This window comes from Meleagris gallopavo, chromosome Z (genome assembly GCF_905368555.1).
Source record: "Meleagris gallopavo chromosome Z, MGAL_WU_HG_1.1, whole genome shotgun sequence".
In the NCBI taxonomy this organism is placed as follows: Eukaryota; Metazoa; Chordata; class Aves; order Galliformes; family Phasianidae; genus Meleagris; species Meleagris gallopavo.
Genome location: NC_139435.1, coordinates 7,782,761 through 7,795,585, shown reverse-complemented (window position 1 = coordinate 7,795,585; position 12,825 = coordinate 7,782,761). Strand labels below are relative to the sequence as shown.

General features: G+C 43.9%; 1 protein-coding gene across 2 annotated transcripts in view; it reads left to right on the top strand.

Moving 5' to 3' along the window:
* The window catches only part of DCAF12 (DDB1 and CUL4 associated factor 12), a 36,533-nt gene that overhangs the window by 19,426 nt on the left and 4,282 nt on the right, over nt 1-12,825 (top strand). For both annotated transcript variants that reach the window (XM_085212916.1, XM_085212917.1), the window contains exons 5-7: nt 3,887-4,080; nt 5,102-5,167; nt 5,812-5,974. In XM_085212916.1, coding sequence (XP_085069042.1) covers nt 3,887-4,080; nt 5,102-5,167; nt 5,812-5,974 — 423 coding nt within the window. The remainder of the gene's footprint in view (nt 1-3,886; nt 4,081-5,101; nt 5,168-5,811; nt 5,975-12,825) is intronic.

Here is a 12,825-nt window from a genome sequence, read left to right as displayed (position 1 = left end):
CCAGAGAGAGATCCTTCCCCACTGGCAGTCAGCTCTTAAATGGGTCTAGGAGAGGTGGAGCCAGGCTCCCATGGCTGACTCATTGCTCGCCTCAAGTGATCAATCAAAGGTTCAGGCCGTGATTCAGCAGCCCCATACAGCCATTGACCGCCACTCTCTGGACTCAATCCTGCAGCCGCTTCTTCATTCATTGAACAGTCTATCCATCAAATCCGTGCTGGTCCTCCAGTATCTTTTCCCTGTCATCCATGTGCCTTAGCATAGCTTTCGGGAGGATCTGCTCCATGATCTTTTCCAGCACAGAGGTGAGACAGACAGGGCAGTAGATACTGGTGTCATCCTTTTTACCCTATTTAAAAATGGATGTGGTGTTGCCATTTTTCCAGTCACCAGGGACTTCACCTGATTGCCACAACTTTTCAAATATCATTGAGAGTGGCCAGGTAACTACATTAGCCAATTCCCTGAAGACTCTGGGATGCATCTCATTGGGATCCGTAGGCTTGTGGATGTTCAAGTTCCTCAGTTGGTCATGAACCTGATCTCTGCTTACAGTGGGAGGGACGTTGCTTGCCCAATAACTGCCTACCAAACCAAACAAAATACCTCCTTGTTCGTTGTAACCTGCTTGCCTGTGTCGCTCCCTGGGGGGTTTTGCCCTCCTGGACTTTCCTTTTCTGATTGAGGTATCTGCAGTAGCCTTTCTTGTTCTTTTTGGCATCCCTAGCCATGTTCAGTTCAAGCTGAGCCTTGGCTTTCCTGACCCTATCTCTACACAGCCTAGCAGCTTCCTTATTCTCTTCCCACAGTACTTGTCCCTGTTTCCATTGCATGTGCATTTTCTTCTTGCTCTTCAGTTTGATCAGTAGGTTCTGATTGAAACACACTTTATTCTTGCCTTCTTTTTCTGACTTGCTACAAATGGGGATGGACAGCTCTTGCATGCTAAGGAGAGCTTCCTTAAGGATTCACCAGCCCTGCTCTGTACCTTTACCCATGAGGACAGTTTCCCAGGGTGTTTTGTTGACAAACTCCCTGAAGAGCTGGAATTTAGCTTTCTTAAAATTTAGCATCCTAACTTTACTCTTTGCCTGTCTCATATCCCTCTGGAGCAAGAATTCAACCACAGCATGGTCACTACAGCCCAGACAGCCTCCAATCCTGATGTCACCAGTCATTTCATTTGCATTGGTGAGCAACAGGTCTAGGAAGTTGTCTTCAATGCATTTCAGGAGCCTTTTGGGTTGTCTACAGCTCGCCATGCTACTTTTCCAGCAGATGTACGTGCCACATGCCTGCAGCTAATATAGAAACCAATAATGGAAAAGATCAGTTAGTGATTTCTTAGAAACTTGTTGGATAATGAGCATAATTTCATAAAGAATTACTTGTGTAAAGGCAACAGTACCAATATTCCAGTGCATTTATATGGTAGTTTACTGTCTTTCTGTGCTGTCAGGATATAATGCTTCACATGGTTGTCAAACTGAGATGATAGAATATTGTGACTGTCCCATATGAAAATCAAATTAACATTAATTGTTAATTGGGATAGGATTTTCTTTTATAGAGGGGAAAAAAAAGCTAGACCTGGGAATTTGATTTTTAATTTATTAACGTCAATCTTTATATGGTGCTGATTTAAAAGTCTGTATTACAAAAATAATTTTAAGTCTGCTACTAAGACTGAAGAAAACAACAGAGATTATTATGGTTTTTCAGTAGTGAGATAAGATCACATTGGGGCACAGCATGTGAAATAGCATCGTTACTGTTGAGTGGAGGTGTGAGTAAAAAAATGTCATGTTCACTCTTGTATGAAACTTCTAGCAGGATATCAGTTCTAGCCTCCAGATGAGAGACACCAAGGGAAAACATGTCAAAAGCAAAGAAGCAGGTCTGAATGCTAAACTGAATTCTTGAGAACTTCACCAATCACACAGGGAGGAAACAAAGACAACTAACCTCTGGCACTTCAGTCAGCAAGATTAAAGTAATACTTTTATCTGAAACAATTAACCAGGAATATTTAAGCTCCAGATGTTTAGGAATTAGCAAATATATTTATTTGAACTGAGAAACTAAATAAAGAACTCTTGTTTCAAAACTCTTCTTATGTTTCTTGGGGTAGGTCAGATGACATAGAAAGGAAGGGATGAGCAGTTGTTCCTCTGACATAAAATACTGTTTTCTTCTAGCCTGAGGTTAGAGCTTTGACAGTACATCATCTCACCACTGTCAGAACTGTTAAAGAGAGCAAACTGGGCCATGGGCTTGATTAGTCTTACTACTTAGTTTCAGTAAGAGCAAGACCAGGGTTTGCTTCTAAAACATGTAGCAGTTTATATCAGCACTCCGTAAGAATTTTAATTTTATACTTAACTTTAAGCAGCCATGATTGAGAGAGAATGTCTCCGTTGCTGTACTGACTGGACAAAGATTTCCATGCCAAAGGTTTCAAAATGAGGTGAATAATTCTCAGGATGAGCCTAGGCTAACAAATAATACTCTTCTTGGCTTCAGGGCTAACCAGTTAAACAACGTACACTGTCTTTTTATGGCTGTTAGGGCTACTAAAATGCACTGCTTCCTCCTCAAGTGAGTCAAGATATTTGGAAATTCTACTCCTGGGCATTCAGTCTCTGTAACAAGATTAGGTGCTATTAGAAACCATCAGCATGTAAGTTGAGTGACAGGATGTTTTGTCACTTGCTACCTGCTCCTGTGCTATGCCATTGGAAGTTCTTTTTTCTGTCTGTCTAGTGGCTGATAGTAACAAATACAGTGAATTCATCTGCTACGGGGCAAAGACGTCTATACAGTATTGCAACAAGATGTATTGGTACACACTACTGCAGGAAGATGGTTTATTTACTTGTGTTTGTAGCTTGCTTCTTATGAGTTTACCATAAGAATTTATATATTTTTAAATCTATAAACTTAACAGGCTGATGAAGATGTTCAGTCTTTTCTAGCATCTTCAAAGCATGGAAATGTAACTTCGGCTTTCCTTGTGAGAGAAGGGAAGTGGTTTTCAAATGGTGTAGGGAAGAAACTGAATTTCGAGTCAAATGTGTCAGGGCTGACTGAAACGTAATTATATAAATGTCAGAAGAGAAGGGCATAAACCTTGGATTAGATCTTCATTGATCTATGAACCAAAGAGGCTCAGCTTTTGTCACCTATTTTTTTATTCATATTTTGGCTTAACATCTCCAGATTCCTTAGAAAAATACAACTTCTTGCTTGTTCAGCTTAAGTTTCTTATGTTCTTTGAAGACGACATTGTACAGGTTTAAGCAAAGTTTGGATCAAATCTGTTTTACAGTAAAATTGTTACTTAAAATGGCTGTTTCTTTTTAGTTCACAAGTATGCATTTGCTTGCATTGGCATACTTGTGCAGTGAGAGAAATCAAATGATCCAAAATTGACATAGACATAACTACATTTTCTTGGAGGCTTTTTGTATTAGATTAGCAGACTTAGCCTTGCTAAGCTGAGCTAAATGTGTTGACTGTTCAGTCATGTCAGAATTTATCTCACTTGTGAATCACTAGTGGTGGTTGTACAAGTTTTTTTTTTTTGTTTTTTTTAATGCATCCTGATCTACTTGAAAATAGATTCAATACTTAGAAAAAAGTATAGGGAAAAAAAAAACTTCAATGAAGTCACAATATTATAACTTCATAGCTCAGGAAGATCATGTTATCAATCCTAATTAATGACACCCAACAATGTGTTCAGTTGAGTTAAACTAATAGCAGTAGATTTTTTTCCAACTTTTGGACTGTGTTGTTTATTAGTTTGTATTTCATAAGGGGAACTTTATGTGTGTGTGTATATGTATGGTTTCATATATATGAAATGCTGTTACTATTTATTCAGGTTCTCGAGATGGTTCAATGGGTCTCTGGGAAGTCACAGAGGATGTGCTGTCCAGAAGTGATGCTAGGCACAACTTGTCTCAAGTTCCTGTCTATGCCCACATAACACACAGAGCTCTGAAGGATATCCCTAAAGAGAACACCAATCCTGACAACTGCAAAGTTCGAGCGCTGGCTTTCAACAATAAAAACAAGGTCAGTAAGATACTCAGGATGGTTGAAAATGTCTAAAATTGTCCAGATGTACTAGAAAAAAAGTAATCTAAATCAAGTGTTCTGAATCCATCTGTGTTGGAGAGGCAGTATAATGATCCTTTTGTCTTTCCCATATGAGATGGTTATTTTCATCTGCTTTGTCTGCTTTTGCTTCCCCCCTCCTTCCGCCCCCCAAGTGAAAAGACTTGTGTGCTTCTTGAGAAGGAACAGTTTACTGTGAGTCTGACTTTTGATTTGTACCCTAAAGAAGGGTAAGGGGGAGCACCTTCAAGAAACAGAAGTACCAAACCTACTGTTGTAACTAGTCTTGAGTGCTCATGTTGCTTTCCTTCACCTTTCATGAAGACCAGCTAATAGTCAGATAGTTCCTGATTTGATGTCTGAATTGTTACTGAATTGTTCATCAAGCGAGGTGATTGACACAAAGGACAGGCACCAGTGTTTGCTTTGGTGTTACTGGCATTTGTCAAACAGTAAATGTTAACCTCCCCAGTGCTGACCTTTTATTAATACTAGAGATGAATTTTACTGGAGCAAGTAGGAGTAGCAGCTCTTCCTTCTTTTATTTCTGCCCTCAAATAACAGAAATCTGAAGTCAAGAAGAGCATGCTTTAAGAAAGACAGTGCTTCTATTGGCATTTTCATCATGCTAATCACTCCTCTGTGATGGAGACTTCGTACAGCTTTTTTAAGTAGAGTAGTGCCAGAGTCAGAATCAGTGTGGAAGCTGCTAGGTGCCAACTCCAGTTTATACTGTCTAATAATTTGCATGTTCGTCCAACAAGATCTAATCCAAAGTTATTTTTGATAGTTTTAATAGTTCTTATTCCACCTAGCACCTTTGTACTTTGTGTTCAGTCAAGTTCAATATGAAGTGAAAATTTTTTTTTGGTAAAAGCATGTACAGGATTACAGGTGAATATACATCATGCCCAGCAGTGTGTGATGTTTTTAAAGGCTTTTATAACACAGAAATTAACTCTGCTTGTTTATTTAATAGGAGCTGGGAGCTGTGTCCCTTGATGGGTACTTTCATCTTTGGAAAGCGGAGCACACGCTGTCAAAGGTACCTTTTCTGTTTTAGTGTTACGTTTTGAAAATTGTCTACCAGTTACTGCTGTTTGCTGTTTTTCATCTGCTTTAAATGCTTGAGGAAAGTAGTGTGTGTAAAATAGTTAAAAGCTTTCTGTAAAATAAAATGTACCCCTCTTGAAAATGAATAAAGCTTCAGGAGATGAACGCACTGCTCTTAGCCTTCTGCTGATTCTGCATGAATTGAGTGAGTTATTGCACAGAGAGTGAGCACTTATTTACCAATGTTTGTAAAGGAAGTTAAACATGCTGAAGTGTGACTATAGATTAAAATAAGATCTATCTCTGTTTGTATATAAGGTGAGCCTTTTCAGCAGGGAGCAGGTGCATCTGTTTATCTGCTGAAGCAATAACAACAGCAGAGAAAAATGCAGAACAATTTGCTAAAATATCCCTTGTTCTTTACAAAATTCTGAAGCCCAGCCTTCAGCATCTTAGATTGCTTCAAGTAAGGTGTCCTGTCTCTTTCATGTGAGTCAGGTTGTTGCTTTTCTCTTAAATTCTGTTTAATTGCAGTTCTTGTGCTGCTGCTTCCTTGAACATAGCTTACAGATTTATTTTTTAAAATTTCTTGCTCTTTTAATGTAATGGATTGACTTTTTTCTTCTTTGTTTCCAGTTACTGTCCACAAAATTGCCATACTGCAGAGAGAATGTGTGTTTGGCTTATGGTCAGGAGTGGTCAGTGTATGCAGTAGGATCACAGGCACATGTCTCCTTCCTGGATCCGAGGCAGCCTTCTCACAACGTTAAATCTGTCTGCTCCAAAGAACGAGGCAGTGGTAAGAAACTTCTCAAAGGATGCTTTGAACTTTTTGCTTGCAGAAAGTAGCAACTTAAGTCTGCAGTAAGATAAGTACTTGTTTGTTGTTTGTTGTTGTTGTTGTTGTTGTTTTTGTTTTTTAAACAGCTCACATAAAAACCCTGTTTGTTTAAAATTTTCTTTCCTCTTTGAGGAAAACCAAGCTCTGAAATCAAATGATCTCTTATGATCAGCTAAACCATGTGAGTCCAGGGACCATACTGAGGGAGCCTTGGGCTGCATTTAAGATACAATATAGTTAATGTATGGAAGTAGCAAAAGTTATTTTAAAATATCTTCTAATTAAAGCATAAAAAGAACAACAAAAACATACAACTAGTGGGATATTTGATCTTGTTTTTGTGGAGCTAGTGCATCTGTCTGGTTCAGTGGAAATGAGTGCGATTCTTAATGAGTTCTCAAAGTGTTCATCAGCTTTTTTTAATGAAATTTTATTCTTCCTGTATTTCATCCTTGAAAATATTTGCTCACAAGTAGTCACTGCCAAAAAGCAATTTTGTTGAAGGCTAATTCTAAACAAACTGAGCTACAGTTATAGTAGGTATCAGGAGAATAAATACTTAGTTTCCCTAACCAGGGACTTGCCAGATCCTGTGGGCCTTGAGGGGAAAAACAGAACTTGATGGGTGGAGACAGTGGAGTTCAAAGGCTTGGAGAGAGGTGGAGGGATGCTGCTTCTCTTAAGTGCCTGTATACTAATGCGCGTAGCATGGGGAATAAACAGGAAGAGCTGGAGTTCTGCGTGCGGTCGCGAGGTCATGATCTCATTGCGATCACGGAGACGTGGTGGGACAGCTCGCATGACTGGATTGTTGTCATGGAGAGCTATGTGCTTTTTAGGAAAGATTGGCTGGCTAGGCGGGGTGGTGGAGTTGCTCTTTATGTGAGAGAGCAGCTAGAATGTATTGAACTTCACTTGGGGGAGAGTGATGTAGCAGTGGAGAGCTTATGGGTGAGAATCAAGGGGCAGGCTGGTAAGGGTGACACTGTTGTGGGTGTGTACCACAGGCCCCCTGATCAGGATGAGGAGGCTGATGAGGCCTTCCATAAGCAACTGGATGTAGCGTCACATTCCCAGGCACTGGTGCTTACGGGGGACTTCAATTATCCGGATATTTGCTGGATGACCAACATGGCCAGGCACGCACGGTCCAGATGGTTCTTGCAGTGCGTTGAAGACAACTTTCTGATGCAGGTGGTGGAGGAACCGACGCGGGGAGGGGTGTTACTGGACCTTATTCTCACCAACAGGGATGGACTTGTTAAGGAAGTAAAGGTTGGGGGCAGTTTGGGTTGTAGTGATCATGAGATGGTGGAGTTCAAGATCATGAGTGGAAGAAACAAAGCAATAAGTAGGATTGCTACCCTGGACTTTAGGAGAGCCAACTTCGATCTCTTCCGGGCCCTACTTGGAGCTGTCCCGTGGGCTCGGGTGTTAGAAGGTAAGGGGGCCTCTGAGAGCTGGTCAGCATTTAAACAGCTCTTCTTCCAAGCTCAGGATCGGTGCGTCCCTGTGAGCAAGAAATCGGGAAAAGGTGGCAGGAGACCGGTGTGGATGAGCAAGGAGCTCATGCGCAAGCTCAAAGGGAAGAAGAAGGTCCATGAAATGTGGAAAAGGGGTCTGACCACTTGGGAAGAATATAGGAATGTAGTCAGGGCCTGCAGGGATGCAACGAGGAAGGCTAAGGCCCATCTGGAATTGAATCTGGCTAAAGTGATAAAGGATAATAAAAAAGGCTTCTTCAAGTATGTTAATAGCAAAAGGAAAACTAGAGAGAATGTGGGCCCCTTACTAAGTGAGGGGGGGGGTTCTCGTAATGGGGGATGCTGAGAAGGCAGAGATACTGAATGCCTTCTTTACTTCCGTCTTCAGTGAAAAGGCTCTCCCACAGGAATCCCACACCCTGGAGGTTAGTGAGAGGGTCTGGGGAATGGGAGACTTCCCTTTAGTCAGGAAAGAGGACGTGCGTGAGCGCCTAGGCAGTACTAAGGTCCACAAGTCCATGGGACCTGATGGGGTGCATCCACGTGGGCTGAGGGCGGAGGTCATTGCTGAACTGCTCTCCATCATTTTTGAGAGGTCTTAGATAACAGGGGAGGTCCCCGAAGACTGGAGGATAGCCAATGTCACTCCAGTCTTCAAAAAGGGCAAGAAGGAAGATCCAGGTAATTATAGGCCTGTCAGCCTCACCTCTGTCCCTGGAAAGGTGATGGAACAGCTTGTGCTGGATACCATCTCCAGACAACTGGGAGAAAAGGAGGTTATCAGGAGTAGTCAGCATGGGTTCACCAAGGGGAGGTCGTGCTCGACCAACCTGGTGGCCTTCTATGATGCTGTCACATGCTGGGTGGATGGGGGAAGAGCGGTAGATGTAGTCTACCTTGATTTTAGAAAGGCGTTTGATACTGTCTCCCACGACATCCTTATAAGAAAGCTGAGGAAGTGTGGGATAGACGAGTGGACAGTGAGGTGGGTTGAGAACTGGCTGACTGGCAGAGCGCAGAGAGTCGTCGTTGGTGGTGCAGAGTCTGGCTGAAAACCTGTAACCAGTGGTGTCCCCCAGGGGTCTGTGCTGGGTCCGGTCTTGTTCAACATCTTCATCAATGACCTTGATGAGGGGATAGTGGCCACCCTCAGCAAGTTTGCTGATGATACGAAGTTGGGAGGATTGGCTGACACGCCTGAAGGGTGTGCTGCCATTCAGCGAGACCTGGACAGGCTGGAGAGCTAGGCAGTAAGAAACCAGATGAGGTTCAACAAAAGCAAGGGTAGGGTCTTACACCTAGGGAGGAATAATTGCATGCACCAATACAGGCTGGGGGATGAGCTGCTGGAGAGGAGCTCTGCAGAGAGGGACCTGGGCGTCCTGGTGGACGACAGGTTGGCCATGAGCCAGCAGTGTGCCCTCGTGGCTAAAAAGGCCAGTGGCATTCTGGGGTGCATTAAGAAGAGCGTGTCCAGCAGGTCGAGGGAGGTGATCCTCCCCCTCTACTCTGCCCTGGTAAGGCCTCATCTGGAGTACTGTGTCCAGTTCTGGGCTCCCCGGTACAAAAAAGACAGGGATCTCTTGGGAAGAGTCCAGCGGAGGGCCACAAAGATGGTGAAGGGCCTGGAGCATCTCCCCTATGAAGAAAAGCTGAGTGAACTGGGTCTGTTTAGCCTTGAGAAAAGACGACTGAGAGGGGACCTGATCCAGGTTTATAAATATCTGAGGTGTGGCGGCCATAGCGGTGAGGCCAGTCTCTTTTCAGTGGTACGTGGAGACAGGACGAGGGGAAACGGACATAAGCTGCAGCATAGGAAGTTTCGCACTTCTTCACGGTGAGGGTGACGGAGCACTGGAACAGGCTGCCCAGGGGGGTTGTGGAGTCTCCTTCTCTGGAGATATTCAAGTCTCACCTGGACCTGTGCGACCTGGTGTAGGGAACCTGCTTTGGTTGGTCTCGATGATCTCTAGAGGTCCCTTCCAACCCCTACAATTCTGTGATTCTGTGATTCTGTGAAAATTAATCAGGATGCTTTGGGGTTATTGCCAACTCGGCAAAAAATAACCAAGGTCCACGAATCCGTTTAATTGTATGGAAGTTACTAACCAGTAATTGTGAGAAGAATGAACTGGAGTATTACTAACTTTGTAACTTCTGTGTATAAATATTGTGCTGGTAGTTTTGTGCGTGTGCTTGATCTGTGGGAAATCACTGAGCACCCAGGCTTGCATAATCCTCAAATAAGTAAGCAGTGTCTCTTCTGTGTGTGTGTGATGATTGACTTACTGCACACCAGGCAACAAATCTGCTTTTGGGACAACAACATGAGTAAGGTGTGATTGTAGAGTGAGAAATGTTTTTCCCTTTTAAGATGCATCTTAATAACTTTTGATAAAGAGACATACTTATTTTTTTGCTGTTTGCAGGACTGTGTTTAGCCAGTATGAAAAAGCATGAAGTTCATAGAATCATAGAATCACAAAGTTGGAAAAGACCTATAAGATCATCTAGTCCAACCATCTTCTCATTACCATTGCTACCACAAGCTACTGAAGCATATCTTGCAGCTCCTTATCCAGACGCCTCTTGAACACTGCCAGGGACAGTGACTCCACGACCTCTCTGGACAGGCCATTCCAGTGCCTGACCACTCTCTGAGAGAAAAAGTTTCTCCTTGTGTCTAACCTAAACCCCCTCTGGTACAACTTGTGGCCATTTCCCTGGGTCCTATTTGTTGCCTGGGAGAAGAGGCCAAACCCCTCTTCACCCCAGCCTCCCTTCAGGAAGCTGTAGAGTGCAATGAGGTCTCCCCCGAGCCTCCTCTTCTCCAGACTAAGCAATCTCAACTCCATCAGCCGCTCCTCATAAGACTTGTGCTCCAGACTCCTCACCAGTTTCATTGCCCTTCTCTGGACGTGTTCCAGGGCCTCAATGTCTTTCTTGTAGTAAGGAGCCCAAAACTGAACGCAGTACTTGAGGTGCGGCCTCACCAGTGCTGAGTAGAGGGGATGATCACCTCCCTGCTCCTGCTGGCCACACTATTTCTAATGCAGGCCAGGATGCCATGGGCCCTCTTGGCCACCTGGGCACACTGTCGGCTCATGTTCAGCCGAGCATCAACCACCACCCCCAGGTCCCTTTCCTCTTCACAGTCATCCAGCCACTCATCCCCAAGCCTGTAGTGCTGCATGGGGTTATTGCGGCCAAAGTGCAGGACCTGACACTTGGCCTTGTTGAACTTCATCCCATTCATCTCAGCCCGGCGATCCAGCTTGTCTAGATCCCTCTGTAGGGCCTCCCCACCCTCATGCAGATCAACACTACCTCTCAACTTGGTGTCATCTGCAAACTTACTGAGGGTGCACTCAATCCCCTCATCTAGGTCGTCAATAAATATATTAAACAAGATGGGGCTGTATTTGTCTGCCAGAGCCAGGACCTTGTAGTGGGTGGAAGATGTCTCTGACCTACTCGTGTGCATTTATAGCTGTGAATTAAATTGGACATTCTTGTATGCATCTGGTAAATCTAATGTAGTAAATGTGAGAACTTCACGGTGGTTTCCTACCTAATATCCTGCAGACTTCAGTTCATTTCTGAAGCGTGACAAAATGTAGCTTTGCCTGTTCTAAGCATGTGTTGCAGATGTGTGTGGCTGTGGATATAACATCAGGTTATGGAACTGGGAAAATGAGGATGTGTTTCTAGTTAGGACCCTAAAGGTGGAAACTCCCTGGCTGTGTCCATATCTTTTGTGTACTCTAGGATGATACAAGTTTCACTGCCTTCCAATTTCACTCAGTATAGTGACAGTAGTTTGCAAGTGGATCTTTTAACCTCCTATTTGAGTACTTGCAATTTAGTGATGCTTTAAACAGGCCTAGGAAAAAAAGACTCTATAACCCAAAGCGTTGTAACAAATGTTACAAAGGAATAGAAAGCATGGAAATGGTAATTTCTTCATCTGGGTAGTTTGGGGTAGGATACTTACACAGAGCAAACTTTTGCACAATAAATAGGGAACAGATGACAGGATGCCTTGCAAGTTCCTATATAGAAGCTCACAGAATCTCCTCCTTGAGACTTTCTGAGAAATGCGATGGTGTTTGGGTTGTAGGATACCTATTCTGCTTTCATTGCTAGGTGAAGTGTTAGAGATGCCAGCTATAAAGAACGTGCACTTATTTGACAATCTTGAATAATTATTCTTAGACTTCAAAATTATTTAAGATCTTGATGTCCCTTAGCAAAATGATTAGCAGTTATTATAGTTATGCATGCATAGAGCTACTCTTGTTGATCAGCAAAATGCATCTGGTGGCAGCTGAGAGTAATTTTCTTACATGGCCATTTAGCACAACTTGGCAGGTATCTAGATAGGGGTGAGCTCGTGGGAAAACAGCACTAAAGCATTCTTCTCACTGTGTGTTGCCACATACTTGGTCATGCCATGTACTCGGTCCCAGTACCTAACCCAGGATGAAACACTGATGGCTGGGCTCAAAGAGTTGTGGTCAGTGGAGTTAAATCCAGTTTTAGGCTGGTTGTGAGTGGCATCCCCCAGGGCTCAGTGTGGGGCCACTCCTATTTAACATCTTTATTAAGGATCTTAATGAGGGATTGAGTGCACCCTCAGTAAGTCTGCAGACGACACCAAGCTGGGAGGGAGTGTTGATCTGCCTGAGAGGAGAAAGGCACTACAGAGGGACCTGGACAGACTGGATCGATGGGCCAATGTAAACTGTATGAGTTTCAATAGAGCCAAGTGTCAAGTCCTGCATTTTGGTCACAACGACCCCAGGCAATCCTACAGGCCTGGGGAGGTGTGGCTGGAAAGCTGCCTGATGGAAAGGGACCTTGGCGTAGGGATGGACAGTCGGCTGAACATGAGCCAGCAGTGTGCCCTGGTGGCCAAGAAGGCCAATGGCATCCTGGCTTGTATCAGGAATGGTGTGGTGAGCAGGACCAGGGAAGTCATTGTGCCCCTGTACTCGGCATTGGTGAGGCCTCACCTCGAGTGTTCTGTTCACCTCAGCATTGGTGAGGCCTCACCTTGGGCACCTCAGTACAGAAAGGACGTGGAGGTACTGGAGCAGGTCCAAAGAAGGGCAACAAGGCTGGTGAAGGGCTTGGAGAATATGCCTTACGAGGAGAGACTGTCTAGTCTGGGGAAAAGGTGGCTGAAGGGAGACCTTATTGCTCACTTCCAGTACCTGAAAGGTGCTTACAGTGAAAGCGGGGTTGGTCTCTTCTCACTGGTGACAGGTGACAGGACGAGGGGAAATGGCCTCAAGTTGCACCAGGGGAGGTTTAGGTTGGACA